Source organism: Dasypus novemcinctus, chromosome 31 (assembly GCF_030445035.2).
Source record: "Dasypus novemcinctus isolate mDasNov1 chromosome 31, mDasNov1.1.hap2, whole genome shotgun sequence".
Taxonomy (NCBI): domain Eukaryota; kingdom Metazoa; phylum Chordata; class Mammalia; order Cingulata; family Dasypodidae; genus Dasypus; species Dasypus novemcinctus.
The window spans coordinates 41903128-41920001 of NC_080703.1; the positions used below are offsets into that span (position 1 = coordinate 41903128).

Genomic DNA, 16874 nt, shown 5'->3' on the forward strand with positions numbered 1-16874 from the left:
CCTGTGGGGCGTGTGCTCCCTGGCTGGGGCGTGTGCTCCCTGCTGGGCGTGTGCTCCCTGCTGGGCGTGTGCTCCTTGTTGGGGCGTGTGCTCCCTGCTGGGCGTGTGCTCCCTGTGGGCCCTGTGCTCCCTGTGGGGCGTGTGCTCCCTGTGGGCTGTGTGCTCCCTGCTGGGCATGTGCTCCCTGCGGGGCCTGTGCTCCCTGGTGGGCGTGTGCTCCCTGCTGGGGCGTGTGCTCCCTGCTGGGTGTGTGCTCCCTGTGGGGCGTGTGCTCCCTGCTGGGCTGTGTGCTCCTTGTTGGGGCGTGTGCTCCCTCCTGGGCGTGTGCTCCCTGCTGGGTGTGTGCTCCCTGTGGGGCGTGTGCTCCCTGCTGGGGCGTGTGCTCCTTGTTGGGGCGTGTGCTCCCTGCTGGGCGTGTGCTCCCTGTGGGCCCTGTGCTCCCTGCTGGGGCGTGTGCTCCCTGTGGGCTGTGTGCTCCCTACTGGGCATGTGCTCCCTGCGGGGCCTGTGCTCCCTGGTGGGCGTGTGCTCCCTGCTGGGGCGTGTGCTCCCTGCTGGGTGTGTGCTCCCTGCAGGGCCTGTGCTCCCTGGTGGGCGTGTGCTCCCTGCTGGGGCGTGTGCTCCCTGCTGGGTGTGTGCTCCCTGTGGGGCGTGTGCTCCCTGCTGGGCTGTGTGCTCCTTGTTGGGGCGTGTGCTCCCTCCTGGGCGTGTGCTCCCTGCTGGGCGTATGCTCCCTGTGGGCCCTGTGCTCCCTGCTGGGGCGTGTGCTCTCTCACTGCCTTTGGGAGTCCTTGACCTTCTCTTCGTTCCATACCAAGTCAGAGTTCGACCCCATCAGCCCTGCTGTGGGTCACCTTGTTCCTTTTTTTTTTTTTTTTAAGATTTATTTTTCATTTATTTCCCTCCTCTTCCCCCCCAGCTCTCTGCTCTCTGTGTCCATTTGCTGTGTGTTCTTCTGTGTCTGCTTGTATTCTTGTCAGCGGCACCAGGAATCTGTGTCTCTTTCTTGCATCTTCTTGCTGTGTCAGCTCTGTGTGTGCGGCTCCACTCCTGGGTGGGCTACACTTTTATCGCACTGGGCAGCTCTCCTTATGGGTGCACTCCTTGCACGTGGGGCTCCCCTACGCGGGGGACACCCTGCGCAGCACGGCACTCCTTGCGCGCATCAGCACTGTGCGTGGACCAGCTCCACACTGGCTCTGGGTTTGAACCCTGGACCTCCCATGTGGTAGACGGACGCTCCATCCATTGGGCCAAGTCCGCTTCCCGTTTCCATGCAGTTTTGAGTTTCATTTTTTGCACGTATTACATAGTTAATACTGGGTCTGTAAAGTTCAGAATCTTGATTTTTACGTAACATTATGCTGTAAGCACTATTGCTTCACGTTATTGTAATTATTTTTAAAAATCTCTCTCCAGTATTCAACTGAAATCTTCTCAAGGGTCGCACTCCCTGTTTGGTGCCCCAAGTCTCTAAGGCAGTGCTTGTCTGAACCAGCGTAGGGGCATCATAAATGTTTGTAGAATTCTAGGGCCGAAAAAGTAATCATAGAGAAGACACAAGCATTCACCCATTCTTTCATTTATGTATTCATTCTTACAGCAGATATTTCTTGAGCCCCTACTGTGTGCCAGGCATCGTGCCAGCCCTAGGACCAGGGCAGTGAAGAGAGGTCCCCGGCCTCGTAAAGTCTGTTGTAAAGCAGAGATCCCGCAGCTCAGGGTGCCTGGAGGCATCTGGAGGGTGCAGCGGCAGGCGCAGCCCAGCGGTTGAGCACCTGCCTCCCGTGCACCAGGTCCCGGGTTCTGTCCCCGTACCCCGTAAAAACAAACAAAGGACCCAGGGGGCTGGCCTCCACTACAGTTTGAGCTTCTGCAGGTCGGGCCTGAGAACGGGCATTTCTGCCGGCTTGCCGGGGTTGCTGCTGCTCTCCAGATGCTGAGAGCCGCTGGCCCAGAGGTCAGGTCTCCAGCACGATCCGGCCAAGGAGTGCGTGTGTCTGTATCGTGCGGGGAGAAGGGCACCGGTCTGGTTGTGTCAAAGCTTCTCCCAGTCCTCAGGGGCCCGGTGGAGAGGACAGGGCTGGGGTAACACCCGAGTGCAGGGTGCAGTGTCACGCTGGCCGGCCCTGGGCCCTGCCTGTCGGGCCACCAGAGCCGGGGACAGGTTAGCCAAGAATGATGCTCATGGGAAACTGCGGGACGCTCTTCACCTGCACCTGCAGGGCAGGTACGACTTCCCCATTTTACAGATGAGAAAACCAAGGCGCAGGCGCTTGCGGAGGTCATGAAATGGCTCTAAAATGTTTTGGGGATAACACCGTGGTTATACTAAAACCACTGACTGTGCACTTTGGGTCGATGGTAGGGTATGTGAGTATATCTCAATAAAACTGCTTTAAAAAAGAAAAGCTCTTGGAACCCCCTCTGATCCACGTCAAGGGCCCCGAGATGCCTTTCTCCTCCACACCCACGCAGCGTCCACGACACCAGCTGAGGCTGGCCTAGTGGAGCCTGTCTTTTAACTGTTTCCTCTGCGGCAGGATGGAGAGGCGCAGGGGCCAGTGCGGGCGAGCCCAGGTGTGCCCCTTCCTCAGGTACGACGGCTCACCGAGAGGCTCGGGCTTGCGGGGTCTTGGGAGGAGACCCTGGGGTCCGGTGGACTCCATAGCTGACGCGGCTCGGGGTTTTGGGGGCAGTCATTCCTTGTCCTTCCCGTGGAGCTGCATCTGGAAATTATTATTTTCTCACAGGCAGAAATTTATGGAAGATTCGTTCCCGTTTAGTTTACTACGAGTTTATTGTGTTGAGGATTTGCTTGATGGGTTTAAATCTCTGAAGCCTCGTGGCCTGGCAGCGTGATTTCTCAGCAGTTGGGACTAGAGAGCGGGAGCTTGAGGGGTTGAGACTAACTGTGGCCTAATTCCCAGGTCCCGGCGCGTCTCGGGCTGCTGCCGTCGGGGGCAGGAGGTGAGACCTGCCAGCTCACCTGGATTGTTTCACGTTGGCGCCACGCACAGTGGCCTTTACAAAGTCCGCGCTCTAGCAGCGTGCCTTCACCTTCTCTCAAGGGTTAGAAATAGACATCGCAGAGCGTGCCAGCCCTGGGGACATAAGAGAAACACCTCGTTTTCTGTAAAGCAACCAAGGCACATTTTGTACCATATCTTTTTAAGAGTCACACAGCAAATTCCTCTGTTCATTTCTAGCAAAATATGCTTCTCCTGTTGACCTCACACGCTTCCACTTTTTATTTGAGGATGCTAAAATCCATTGCATTTCTCTTTTGGCCTTTGCTGCAGGGAAGCTCGGAGCTCTACTTTGTACGCAGTAGCTAGCTTCCCTTAACGTAAGGCTCTTTGGTATAATTATCTCCTCTCCCTTGTCATGAATTTGATTCTTGCTTTTTGGCCTTTTCTTTCACAATGTTCCTTTTTTTTTTTTTTTTAAAGATTTATTTATTTATTTATTTATTTACCCTTCCCCCCTCCCCCCCCCCCAGTTTTCTGTTCTCTGTGTCTATTTGCTGCATCTTCTTTGTCTGCTTCTGTTGTTGTCAGCGGCATGGAAATCTTTGTTTCTTTTTGTTGCGTCATCTTGCTGTGTCAGCTCTCCGTGTGTGCGGCGCCATTCCTGGGCAGGCTGCACTTTCTTTCGCGCTGGGCGGCTCTCCTTACGGGGCGCACTCCTTGCGCGTGGGGCTCCCCTACACGGGGGACACCCCTGCGTGGCACGGCACTCCTTGTGCGCATCAGCACTGCGCATGGGCCAGCTCCACACGGGTCAAGGAGTCCTGAGGTTTGAACTGTGGACCTCCCATGTGGTAGTCGGACGCCCCAACCACTGGGCCAAGTCCACCGCCTGACTGCGTTTCTTACCCACGTCTCCTTTCAGAAACTTTCCAAAGTAATTTCAAGAGGGGTGGCTGTCACAGATTAATGAGTAAAAGGGCGATGCACTCTTCGGACTTTGGAGAGAACCGAGCCCCCCGCGAGCATGTGCGTGGACACACGCGGGTCCTGGATTCGTCCGTGCCTGCCGCCTTGGGATGTGCCTCGTGGTCCTGGCGCGACGGGGCCCCCTGGCTGGACGGGACCCCGCTCGGGAGCTTCTGAGCCCCGTAAAGAGAGGCCGGCCATTTGCCCTGCTCCCTGAGCCTTCTTAGGGAAAAAGAAGTGACCTTTGGTCTGAACGGGCCCGGCTTTGGACCCTGACGTGTCACATGACGTGGAGAGAGGGCAGCTGTGCAGGACTCAGTGGCCCCGCTTCGTCCTGCGCCCACTTCCGTGCCTGCACGCCCGGGGCGCCCACGGCGCCCACTGCCACGGTTTTGTCCATTACTGCCGAGGCCTGATCGCAAACCAGCTTGCACGACAGCAGCCGCCCTGGCCCTCTTCTAGAACGTGCCGTGTGGCGCGGAAGCTGCCTCCTGCTCCCAGTTAGGGCGCTCCCCCGAGGAGGGCTGGCGGGTCGGCTGCTCCCGTGCGGGGGGGTGCCGCGGGCCTTGCTGCGCCTCGAATGGCGGGGGACGGCCCCGCAGGCGCCTCGGGGTCCCCGAGGTCACGGGCACGGGGGTGACCCAGACCAGGCCTGATGCCTCTACCCCTTGTTTGTCCAAGTTGAGCGTCCTTGTCCAGAAAGTGCCTTAAAACATGCCTCCCAGGGGAGCAGACGTGGCCCAGCGGTTAGGGCGTCCGCCTACCACATGGGAGGTCTGCGGTTCAAACCTCAGGCCTCCTTGACCCGTGTGGAGCTGGCCATGCGCAGTGCTGATGTGCACAAGGAGTGCCCTGCCACGCAGGGGTGTCCCCGCGTAGGGGAGCCCCACGTGCAAGGAGTGCACCCATAAGGAGAGCCGCCCAGCGCGAAAGAAAGTGCAGCCTGCCCAGGAATGGCGCCGCACACACGGAGAGCTGACACAGCAAGATGACGCCACAAAAAGAAACACAGATTCCGGGTGTCACTAACAAGAATCCAAGTGAACGCAGAAGAAACACACAACGAATGGACACAGAGAGCAGACAACTGGGGAGAGAGGAAGGGAAAGAAATAAATGAAAATAAATCTTTAAAAATAAAAAGGACACTGGGAGGATGCACGGAGCAAGTGGGCCTTGAAAGAGGAAGTGGCTCCTGGCGGAAGCTGGTTTCTGTTTTCCCGTCGCCCACATCCTGCCCATCGCTCCTGTGTAAACTGCGTCTGTCCCCCCAGATGCCAACTGCCAGGGGAGCCGATCACCACAGAACTGGGCGGGAGACGCCACCAGGGGCGTGAGCCGAGGCGCCCGCCCCGCCGTGGGCAGCCCCGAAGGCCCCCCCGTCCATGGCGCCCACAGCCCTGAGGGGGGCAGAGCACCCCAAACCCCGCTCCCACAGCCATCCTGCCCCACAGGGGGGCCGGCCGCGCCGCCTCCTCCCGCCCCAGTGTGGGGCACCGCGCACTTAGACTCTTCCCCTCCCAAAAAACTCCCCGGCCGAGTTGGGCAGTAGTGAGTGAGCAAGACAGATGGAAGGAACAACCCAGAGAGCGCAGCAAGCGCAGCCCAGCTGGAAGGCGTGTCTGTTTGCTTTTTTATTTCTCTCCCCTTCCCCCCCAGTTGTCTGTTCTCTGTGTCCACTTGCTGTGTGTTCTTCTGTGTCTGCTTGTGTTGTTGTCAGCGGCACGGGAATCTGTGTCTCTTTCTGTTGCATCTTGTTGTGTCAGCTCTCCGTGTGTGCGGCGCCATTCCTGGGCAGGCTGCACTTTCTTTCACACTGGGCGGCTCTCCTTACGGGGTGCACTCCTTGCACATGGGGCTCCCTTATGCAGGGGACACCCCTGCATGGCAGGGCACTCCTTGAGCGCATCAGGACTGCGCATGGGCCAGCTCCACATGGGTCAGGAGGCCCGGGGTTTGAACCACGGACCTCCCATGTGGTAGGCGGATGCCCTGTCCATTGGGCCACATCTGACCAGCGTCCTTTCCAGCCTCGACGAGAAGTAGCCGACAGGACGGAGTTTCAAGGACAGGTGGCCCGGCCCCCCGGGCAGGTGCTGCCTCTCCAGCCACCGAGGCAGCCTTTGCCAGGGTCTGATGCAGGCAGGGCTGGGGGGCACAGGGGCCTCGGGCGATGGGCGCTGGGCGCGCTGCCCCGTCACGGCCGTCCCCCTGACCCACTTCCCGTCCTTCTCTCTGCCCGCAGGTCCAGGAGGCCGCCGGCCGTGGCCTGCAGTTTGTCGGCTTCGTGCCGCAGTACCCGAGCCCCGCGCGCGCCCACCGGCGGCAGCCCCCCGATGCCCGCCAACCCGCAGGATGCCACGCCTGTGCCAGATGGCGAGGGGCCAGCGCCCGACGCCCAGGACGCGGATGGGAGCCCGGCCCAGCAGCCCGGCCCGCCCGGGAGCCCGCAGGAGCCGCGCCCGGAGCCCCCCTCGGGAAGTAAGTAGCCCGCGCAGCGCTTCCGGCCTTGGCTGGGGACTGCCCGTGGCTCCGCGGGATAAAGAAGCGGGGGCACGTGTGGACGGCGGGGCCTCTGCGGGGGACACGCCACCACGCAACGTGGCCGCCGCTGACCCGCAGTCCTGCGTGCTTGGGGGGCCCGAGGACGGGCTCTTCTCCGCAGCGCTGCCCTCGGCCACTGCCCCGCAGGACCTGCCGACGGCCTGCCCCCCGCTTTCCTGTGAGTTTTTACGTCAGTTGATGAACACCTGCGGTCACTAGTGGGCGCGGTCGGTGACCGCTGCGGGCAGCTCGAGTCCCGGGACGCGCCCACGCCCCGTCTCGGCCCCCGCGTCGGGGAGACCGTGCCCCCACCCTGCCCCTGTGCCCGTGCCCCTCGGCTCTGCGTCCCCTCCCGGCCCCCGCCCCGCACTCCCGCCTGCTCACCTGCAGCCTCCGCTCGGCCCCCCGGGGCCTGAGGCTCCCGTCCTGCCGGGGGTCTTTAATAGGCGGTCACGGCAGGACAACTGGAGGGGACCTACATGGGTGCCACCCCTCAGTTTATTTCCTCACGGGAGGTCCAGGGGAGCCGGAGTCCAGGGGGTGCTGCTGGCCCAGCGCTTTCCAGCAAGCTCTGCCTCTTGACACAGGGCGGGGGTCGTCCCAGCCCCTCCCCAGCGTTCGGGGAGGCCACGCCGGTCCAGCAGCCTGCCCTGCTCGCCCCTGTGATTCCGGGGGACGCCCGCGGTCCCCTTCCTGTCGACTGTCTTTTAGGGCCTCCTCCAGGGGAATTTCCATTCATCTGGCGTCCATGCTGTGCCCCTGAGCAGCCTCGGCCTGTCCGCAGGACGCCCTTCTCCCCTTTCCTCGGCCCCTCGTTCTCCTGCCCCAGGCCTCGGCGCCTCAGCTGGGCAGCGCGGGAACCGGCCCTCGCGCCGCGTCTCCCGGTATCTCCTCTGGCTGGGTAGTTTTCCTCATCGGCGGAGCTGGGCCGGCTCGGGTGGGCAGCGCGGCCCGTGGCGGCCCCCTCCCGCTTCTCTCCTGGCCGTTGAGGTCTGCTCCTCGCTCAGCCACTCTAGCCATGAGAGGGAAACAAGGGGTGGGAGAGGCTCACACAGCCGCGTCGTCCTGTCGTCCCCAGAGGAATCACACTGGGCCGCGCAGGCCCTGCCGCGTGCCCCCTCGGGACGCCGGCGCTGCCCGCCTCTCGCCGGGGCCTTGGATGCCGCCGCGGCCTTGGCGGCCAGCTCGGCAGAAGTGCCTGAACCTGGAGGTGGGGGGGTGCCCCGGGCCCAGCCCCCTGTCGTGGGGCCCCTCCCCAGCCCTCGGCTCCCGGCCGCCCCCGCCCTGGGGCCCTGCCCATGGCCCTGCGCCCGCCCGTCTCGCGGTCCCTCGCACCCGTGGCGGCCGGCGCCTGCCTGCCCTGCCCAGGACATCGGCCTCTTGCTGGACTTGGGAAGCGGCCCGTGGCGCGAAGCTCTCCTGCTCGGCCCCAGGGCGGCCTGTGGCTTATGGGGGCCACGGGCGCTTCTGGGGGGGAACGATGTGGAGGCGGAGGGGCTTGTGGCTACGGCAGCTGTGTGCGCCCCTCAGCCGGCTCCACGCCCCTGCGCCTGCCCCCGAGCAGCTTCCTCCAGACTCGAGAACGTGCCCCTGTCCCAGCGCAGCCCCCAGCCCGGCCCCCCAGGGCAGGCCTTGCTGTTAGCTCCGGCCGCCCCCCACCTGAGCAGACCCCACTCCCCTCCCAGCCCAGATGCCTGCCGAGACCTGCTCCCTCTTGTTCCTTCCAAGCCGCCCCCGAGCAGACGCAGCCCCAGGCTCTCAGCAGCCTGGGGGGCCCTCCCCAGGCACAGGCCTGCGCCCCCTCGCTGTGCCCCTCCCCGCACGCGCCCACGGGCCGCCGAGACCCGGGAGGGCAGGCGCGGGCCATCCCCTCGGCCTCCCCCAGCCTCCCCGCTCGTCCGGTTGAGGCCGACCCAGCACCCGTGTGTCCAGCGCCCACTGTCTGAACTGGACGCCACCAGCGTCCCGACGCGCCAAGGCCGTCCCGTCGGGGAACAGAAGCCGGGCCCGGAACAGAGAGGACCGCGGGACCCCGAGGCGGCCCCGGCCGCGCGGCCCGTCCAGTTCCCGGCCTGCTCAGGACGTCCTGGAAACAATGCCTGTCCCCCTGGGACTGTCTGTCCCGGGTCTGGAGAACGCTTCAAGCCAGGGGTCACGGCAGGGTCACAGGGCAGCGGACGTGACCTGCCCGTCGGGGTCCCCGCTGCCCGCGGAGGCCGGGGCGTGCCAGGGGATGTGAGCGCAGAGGGCAGCGCGGCTGGCCCCGGGCTGGCCCCACGCGAGGACGGGGCCGCGGCCAGGAGGAGAGGGCTGCTGTGGCTCCGTCGTGGTCCCAGGGCTTCGGGCTCCCGCTTCCAAGGGCGCCTCCTCTTCCTTCCGGAAGGAGTTATTCCTGTCGCTGGCTTGGGTCCCCGACGGGAGAGCTGGCCTCGCCGCCGGCCCCCCCAGGCCCCCTCGCCTCTCCTTTCGGCCCCCCCATTCTCTCCGTGCCCGCGGGGAGGACAGTGGTTTGTGTCTCGCCACGTGAGGGGTCTCCGTCTGGTGAGGCATCGCGCGTTCTCTAGCTCCTGGCGTCTCCAGGCGGCCCCTCGCTTCCCTCACAGATGCTGGCCTTCCTCTTTGAAGTCCCTGCGCCTGCGTGCTCGGGCCCTGGCCCCCAGCCACCTGGGGACAGCCTGGCATGGCCGTGGCCTCTCGAGCCGAGGACAGCCCGGCCATGGCCTCCCGAGCCGAGGACAGCCCGGCCGTGGCCTCCCGAGCCGAGGACAGCCCGGCCGTGGCCTCCCGAGCCGAGGACCGCCCGGCCGTGGCCTCCCGAGCCGAGGACAGCCCGGCCGTGGCCTCCCGAGCCGAGGACAGCCCGGCCGTGGCCTCCCGAGCCGAGGACAGCCTGGTGTGGCCACAGCCTCTCCAGCCCCTGTGGCGTGGGGACGCGTGGGACGGGCAGGCCAGGTGACGCTCCGCGCCGGGCACGCGCGGCGGAGCTGGCGGGGGAAGGCGGCTTCTGCGCCTGGAGGCCCCGGTGGGCCCCCGTCCCGCACGGCCCCTTGCGGTCCCTGACCCTGGAGGCTGGGGCCCGGGGGCAGCCGCCCCCTCGTCAGGGCGGCCGCTTCTGCTCCCGCCTCCTCCCGCTCTCCCTTCCCGCGACCTCCTCCCAAACCAACGACTCGCCCCCCAGACCTGCGTCGGGGGAGTCCACGGGCAGGCGGTGCCCCCCGGGGCACGGCCGCTGCGAGCTGAGCCCGGCGCGGGGGCCCTGCTCACCGCCCCCGGCGCGGCCCCCTCCGCGCACGTCTCTGTCCCTGCGCGTCACGGCTCTGGGCGCAGCCTCGCTCTGCGCCGGCACCTGGACTCGGGGGCCTCTCCCTGAGCCAGGCAGGTGGACGAGGAAAGCTGAGCTGGAGCCAGGTGCCGGGGTGGGAAACCCCCGTGGCCCCTCCCTCCCAGGTGACCCCAGGAGAGGAGTGGCCCAGTGGCCCCGTCCCACGTGGCTGAGGACACAGACCTCGTGCCCCGGCACGGACCCCCAGGGGAGGCCCGGCTGACCATCCCCCGGGCAGTGGAGGGGCTTCCTGCACCCTGCACCTGGGCGAGGCCATCTCAGGGGGGACGTGCGGGGGGCCTGGGGCCAGCGAGCCGCACGGTCACCTCCTGTCCACGGCAGGTGGTGCAGGTTCCCAGGCCGGCCTTGGAGCCCAGTTTCCTTTTGAAATGCATTTATTTTTAAATAAAGGAAGTCAATTATTTAAAAAAGCAGTCATTTGGCACTCTCAAAAACAATCGTGAAATGGTAAAATCCGGGGCCGGGCGCCCCGGGACGCGGGCAGCGCGGGCGTGCCTTGGCCTCTTGCTGCTGTCAGCGCGTGTTGACGACCCGCGGTGTTTTCGCTTTGGAGGAAGGGCGGGAATTCCTCCTCCCAGTAGATGTGTTTGGAAACTGCAGCGTGGCCCCAGGTGGCCCCTGGGAGCCGAGCGCTCCGAGTCCGGTCGCCTCTGATGGCTGGACTCTGAGTCACACAGAGACAGGCCTTCACGCTCAGGTGGGACGCCAGGTACCTGCTGCCCGGGCACGCCGCCGCGGACGCGGGCCCAGCGGCACGCACGGCCACCGGGTGGCCGCGCCGCTCACGTCCCGGGCCCGTGCCAGCGCCCGCGCGGCCGTTTCCGGCGACGAGCCCATGATTGTTCTTACGTGTCAGTCATTGTGTTTTTGATGTCCTTGATTAGCCGTTACGGGACCCGCCCTGGGAAACACCGCGGCAGCGGGTCACTGGTGACTTCAGGGCGGTGCCAGGGTCCTGGAGTTCTCGTGGTATTTTTGGTCGTATGTGCCTTGGACATTTACTTCTTTTTTTGAGACCAGCTCTTGCCCATGCCTGTCTGCTTTTACTTCCAGAACACACGTGTGAGTTTCTAGAAAACGTCTGCTCCGCCCCCCTCGCAGACACCCGAGTAAACGCTGCCCGCTGTATTCCAGGTTCGAATCCCCGGGGCCCCTGAGGCTCAGCCTGTGTAGCCGTGTCCTCTTAAGGCATCGCGGTAACTGCGCGGGAGCGGGCGTTCTAGCCCGACGGCAGCGCCACAGCAGGCCCCGCTGTCCACGCCACGTCCTCGGCGCCCGTGGCCCCCGGCCCCGACGGGGCGTGCCGACCGTGCCTGACTGCTCCCCCCTCCTTTTTTCAGTGCCAGCAGCGGTGGAGGTCTTCGCCCTGTTCAACCGGCCGCGGAGCCCCCCGGAGTGCGGGCGGTACTACCCCGTCACCATCCCGCTGCGCGTCTCCAGGAATGGCCAGTGCGTGAGCGGCTTGGACGCCAACTGGCTGGAGCACACGAGCGACCACTTCCGGAAAGGGGGCGTGCTGGCCAACGCCGTCCTCCAGCTCGGCACGGCGAACGGTACGACGGACTCGGCCCTCGGCCGCACTCGATGGCTCTCGGCGGCCCTTGGTGACCCTCAGCGGCCATGGCCCTCAGTGGCACTTGGTGGCCCTTGGCCCTTGATAGCTCTCGGTGGCCCTCAGCGGCCTTTGGTGGCCCTCGGCAGCCCTTGGCATCTCTCGATGGCCCTTGGCGGCCCTTGATGGCTCTCGGTGGCCCTCAGCAGCCTTTGGTGGCCCTCAGCGGTCCTTGGCATCCCTCGGTGGCCCTCGGCGGCCCTTGATGGCTCTCAGTGGCCCTCGGCAGCCCTTGGTGGCCCTCAGTGGCCTTTGGTGGCCCTCGGCGGCCCTTGATAGCTCTCGGTGGCCCTCAGCAGCCCTCAGTGGCCCTCAGCGGCCTTTGGTGGCCCTCGGTGGCCCTTGGCATCCCTCGGTGGCCCTTGATGGCCCTTGGTGGCCCTCAGCAGCCCTCGGTGGCCCTCAGTGGCCGTCACGAGCTCCGCCTCCAGCTCGTTGTCCTGGCCCATCTTCAGGGCAGGCTCCGTGCAGAGAGAGGTGTGCGACTTCTAATAGCGCAGCCCAGGAGCTCCCCGTGCAGCCCGGCCCGCGCTCTGTCAGCGCTGCGGAGCACCAGGGTCTTCTAGAGTGACAGCGGGAGGGCCGACTGCTTCCGACGGTGCCCCGTCTGCGCTGCTTCTAAGAGCTTTTGGAAGGAGGATCCCCTGGGTTTGCCCCTTGTTTGTAGACCTACCGCAGTGTGAAGAGGCCGTGGCAGCACTGGGCACTAGAGCAGCAGGTGGACCGAGCGGCTGGCCTGTGAGCGCCGTGGGAGGGCACAGCCCCTGCATCTCATCACACCGCAGCACCTGCCGTGTGGGGGGTCCCTGCGGGACTGCTGCACGGAGTAGCACTACCGGTGGAGCGGCACTACCAGTGGAGTAGCACTACCGGGGGAGCAGCACTACTGGTGGAGCAGCACTACCAATGGAGTAGCACTACCAGTGGAGCAGCACTACTGGTGGAGCAGCACTACCGGCGGAGTAGCATTATGGATGGAGAAGCAACCCAGTAATGGATTAGCATTACTAATGGAGTAGCACTATTAACAGAGTAGCACTATTGATGGAGTAGCACTTTTGGTGGAGTAGCACTGTCGGAGTAGCACTATCAGTGAAGTAGCACTATTGTTAGTGTAGGACTATTGGAGTAGCACTATTGATGGAGTAGTATTGATGGAGTAGCACTCTTGTTGGAGTATCACTTGGAGTAGTAGCACTATTTGTGCAGTAGCACTCTGGGTGGAGTAGCACTGTCGATGGAGTAGCACTATCAGTGGAGTAGCACTGTTGTTGGTGTAGGACTATTGGAGTAGCACTATTGATGGAGTAGTATTGATGGAGTAGCACTCTTGTTGGAGTATCACTATTGGAGTAGTAGCACTATTTGTGCAGTAGCACTCTGGGTGGAGTAGCACTGTCGATGGAGTAGCACTATCAGTGGAGTAGCACTCAATGGGAGTAACACTATCAGTGGAGTAGCACTCTGGATGGAGTAGCACTATTGATAGAGAAGCATTCTCAATGGAGTAGCACTCTTGGAGTAGCACTCAGTGGAGTAGCACTGTAGTAGAGTAGCACTATCAGTGGAGTGGCACTATTGGTAGAGTGGCACTGTTGGTGGAGTAGCACTATTTGTGAAGTAGCACTCTGCGTGGAGTAGCACTATTGATAAGAGTAGCACTCGGTAGAGTAGCACTCTTGGTGGAGTAGCACTATCAGTGAAGTAGCACTATTGGTATAGCACTATTTGTGGGATGGCACTATTTGTGGAGTAGCGTTCTTGGTGGAGTGGCACTATTGACAGAGTAGCACTCAGTGGAGTAGGACTATTGGAGTAGCACTATCAGTGGAGTAGCACTATTTGTGGAGTAGTATTCTTGGAGTAGCACTATTGGTGTAGCACTATTTGTGGAGTAGCACTCTTGGTGGAGTAGCACTATTTGTGGAGTAGCACTCAGTGGGGTAGCACTATTTGTGGAGTAGCACTCTAGGTGGAGTAGCACTCTGGGTGGAGCAGCACTCTCAGTGGAGTAGCACTATTTGTGGAGCAGCACTCTCGGTGGAGTAGCACTATTTGTGGAGTAGCACTCCTGGTGGAGTAGCACTCTTGGTGGAGTAGCACTCCCGGTGGAGTAGCACTCTCAGAATAGCACTCTGGGTAGAGTAGCACTATTTGTGGAGCAACACTCTCGGTGGAGTAGCACTATTTGTGGAGTAGCACTCCCGATGGAGTAGCACTCTTGGTGGAGTAGCACTCCCGGTGGAGTAGCACTCTCAGAATAGCACTCTGGGTGGAGTAGCACTATTTGTGGAGTAGCACTCAGTGGAGTAGCACTCTCGGTGGAGCAGCGCTACTGCTGTCAGCCTTCCACTGGTAGAGGGAAGGGCTGCCCAGAGCTGGGGCGTGTGTCGAGTGGAGAGAGGGCTTCAGGTCGACAGGAGGCGGGTGGGTCACCCGGCTGGGTCACCGCTGGGGGGCAGTTTGGGGAGTGGGCTGACTTGGCGCCCACCCCTGCCCTGAGGGTGCCGGGCAGCAGGACGGCTACGTATATGAAGTGTGACACCGTGTTTGGGGACCCCAGCAAACAGCAGGGGCAAGAACAGCTGAGCCTCGGCTGTCGAGCCGTTTCCTTTCTCAGCAAACAGCCGAGCCGGGCGCGGCGTTGTCTGCAGGCCTCGAAGTTGCTCGGAGCCTTAGAGGAGCCAGGCCTCAGGCTTCGGCCCTGCGTGCTCGCCCATCGGTCACCCGAAGCCTCGGCACACGAGCCCGCGCAGAGCGGTCTTGCTGTGGGCGCGGTCCCTTGTTCCTGTCCAAGTGCCATTGTCCAGTAGGAACGTAGCCAGAGCGGCGCCACAGGCCTTCTAGAAGGCAGCGGGCCGCGGCTGTTGGCCGCGTGGACGCGCGGCGTGGGAAGTGTGACCCGGGGCTCGATGACTGCCACGACCGCTGCGATGGCGGACACGTTCTGCACGTGTGTGTCCAGCCCGGTGGTCACGGGCCCTGCCGCGTGGCCAAGCAGCTGAGCCTGAGCTGAGGTTTTCATTTCATAGCTGCCCGAGCCTGGGCCGCCGTAGTGGACAGTGCAGCGCTAGAGCATCTATCTTGAGGTGTGTTACCGTGACTAGCAGGGAGCAGCTGATTCCTCCTCCAGGGGAGGCCCCCAGCCTGCGGCAGCGGCCGGGGAGAAGGCCCGCTCCCCGCTCCTGCAGGGACACCCCGCCTTCAGCAGCGGCCCCTCCTGTCCCCCGTGCCCTGCTCAGAGCCGCGTGTGGCCCGGCCAGGGTTGCCTTTCTCCCTGGGGAACGGGCATCGCCCAGACGTGCGGGCGGCTGCGGGGAGGGCCTCGTGGGCGGCCGCCGGCCACTGCTCCTGCTTGGCAGAATGGAGGCGTCGGAAGGGAGGTTTTCTCCCTGCCCCTCACTGCCCAAACGAGCTGAGCCCGAGAGCGGCCCCTTGAGAGTGGACAGAGCCGTTTCTGGGCAGTCGAGGCCGAGCAGCCCTCCCCCGCTTCTGTCCCCCCTCCCGCCCCAAGGCCAGCGACACAGATAATTCACCCCCCTTTTCCCCTCAGATTTGCCCCGAGGTCGGGAAAGCGTTTCGTCCCCTCTTGGCTGTCTCTGCGCTAGGTCCAGCCTTCCTGTCTTGAAGTGTGGCCAGGCCGTCTTCCACCCGGGCAGCGAGGCTGCGCCCTGCAGGCCGCGCGTCTCCATCCCGGGACAAAACGACCTCAAGCTCGCGCTCACGCTGGCCACGATCTCAGGGTGTGGCAGGAGCGCTGCCCGGTGGGCAGGCGTCTGTGCCCCGCAGAGGCCCAAGGCTTCCGCTAGCCGGGGACGCAGAGCTGTCTGTCCTCTTATGAGGAATGAAAGAGACGTGCTCCCCCAGGCTTGCTAGCTGCTCTCTGTGTCCATTCACTGTGCGTTCTTCTGTGTGTCTGTATTTATTTTTACTTATTCCTCCCTCTTGTGACTTCCTTGTTATATGCTCTCTGTGCCCATTCTCTGTGCATGCTTCTGTGTTTCGTTTTGTGTTTTTACTTGTGTCCCTTTCCGTTGCATCATCTTGCTGAGTTGGCTCTCTGCGGCGCTGGCAGGCTGGGCAGCTCTCCGTGGCATGCGGGCGAGCCTGCCTTCACGAGGAGGCCCCGGAACTTGAACCCAGGACCTCCCATGTGGTAGGCGGGAGCCCAACGGAGTGAGCCCCAGCCGATTCCCAAAAAGGAGCCCATTTTTAATGCGCTATTCAGCGTCCTTACACACGAGCCTGGCCAAGCTGGGGCCGAGAGCCTGTTGAAACTGCTGGCTATCTGGAAAGGGTGCCCGTGACGACTCGTAAACGAATGTTTGTACTTCAAAACATTTTCCGCGGAGTCATAAGAAACATGCGGGAGCTTTGTCCCGCAGACAGCGTGATGCGTTAGCCTGAATTACCCGGGTAAACCCCAGCTCGCGTTTCCTGGGCTTCTCCCCCAGGGCATGGAGAGCTGCCCGGGTCTCCGGCTTGGGCCCTGGGGGGTCCCCGGCCTGGTGTCAGGGGCAGGGGCCGCGTCTGGGTCCTGCAACCCCAAGGCCAGGTAGAGGCATGCACAGCGCTGTCGAAGGGCACGAAGCAGCTGCTGTGTGCCATGCCGGCTCAGCGCTTCCAGCTGAGTTGCTCGTTCTGTGTCCGGGGAGTAGGGGCCGCTGCTGTCCCCACATCACGGCTGAAGAAACTGAGGCACAGTGCGATGGCGCCATCGCCACGGCCACCAGCTGGTCAGGGGCGAGAAAGTGGAGGGAGGAAAGGAGGGCGTGGGCAGGGAGAAGGAGTGAGGAGGGCAGAGAGGAGCGGGGGCGTCGGTGAGGGGCTGAGACCCCTGCACGCCCGGGTGCCCTGGAAGGGAGGGGTCAGGTCCAGCCAGAGAGCGGCGAGTCGGGGACCTGGCGGCCGAGTGAGCGGGCACTCGGGGCTCCCGCGGCGCAGCGAAGGCCAGAGCACGCTCCAGAGAACCGGCGAGCCGGGCAGGGCCGAGGGGTGGAGGGGCCCTCGGAGGACCCCACTGGCCTGATGCCCCCCAGGACTCCCACCCTGCAGAGACTGCCGCCTGCTCACGCCCGACGCCAGCCGCGTGTGGCCTCTGCTTCCGAGAAGCCGCGCCACCGAAGGCAGGGTGTTCAGAATCCACGGCACTGGTGGTGCTTTTGAAGATTTATTTATTTTCCCCCATTCCCCCTGGTGTCTGCTCTCTGTGTCCATTTGCCATGTGTCCTTCTGTGTCTGCTTGTCTTCTCTTTAGGCAGCTCCGGGAACCGATCCTGGGACCTTTCAGAGTGGGAGAGAGGCGCTCAGTCTCTTGCGCCACCTCAGCTCCCTGGTCTGCTGCGTCTCTTATTGTCTCTCCTCTGTGTCTCTTTGTTGCATCATCTTGCTGCGCCAGCTCCCCACATAGGCCAGCTTGCCTTCACCAGGAGGCCCTG

The 16874-nt window shown here is 63.3% G+C and overlaps 1 protein-coding gene across 1 annotated transcript in view; it reads left to right on the forward strand.

The window, feature by feature from the left end:
* Nucleotides 1–16874, forward strand: part of RFTN1 (raftlin, lipid raft linker 1) — a 194960-nt gene that overhangs the window by 155714 nt on the left and 22372 nt on the right. The window contains 3 exon segments of the mRNA XM_058290796.2: nucleotides 6183–6282; nucleotides 6284–6418; nucleotides 11165–11377. Coding sequence (XP_058146779.2) covers nucleotides 6183–6282; nucleotides 6284–6418; nucleotides 11165–11377 — 448 coding nt within the window.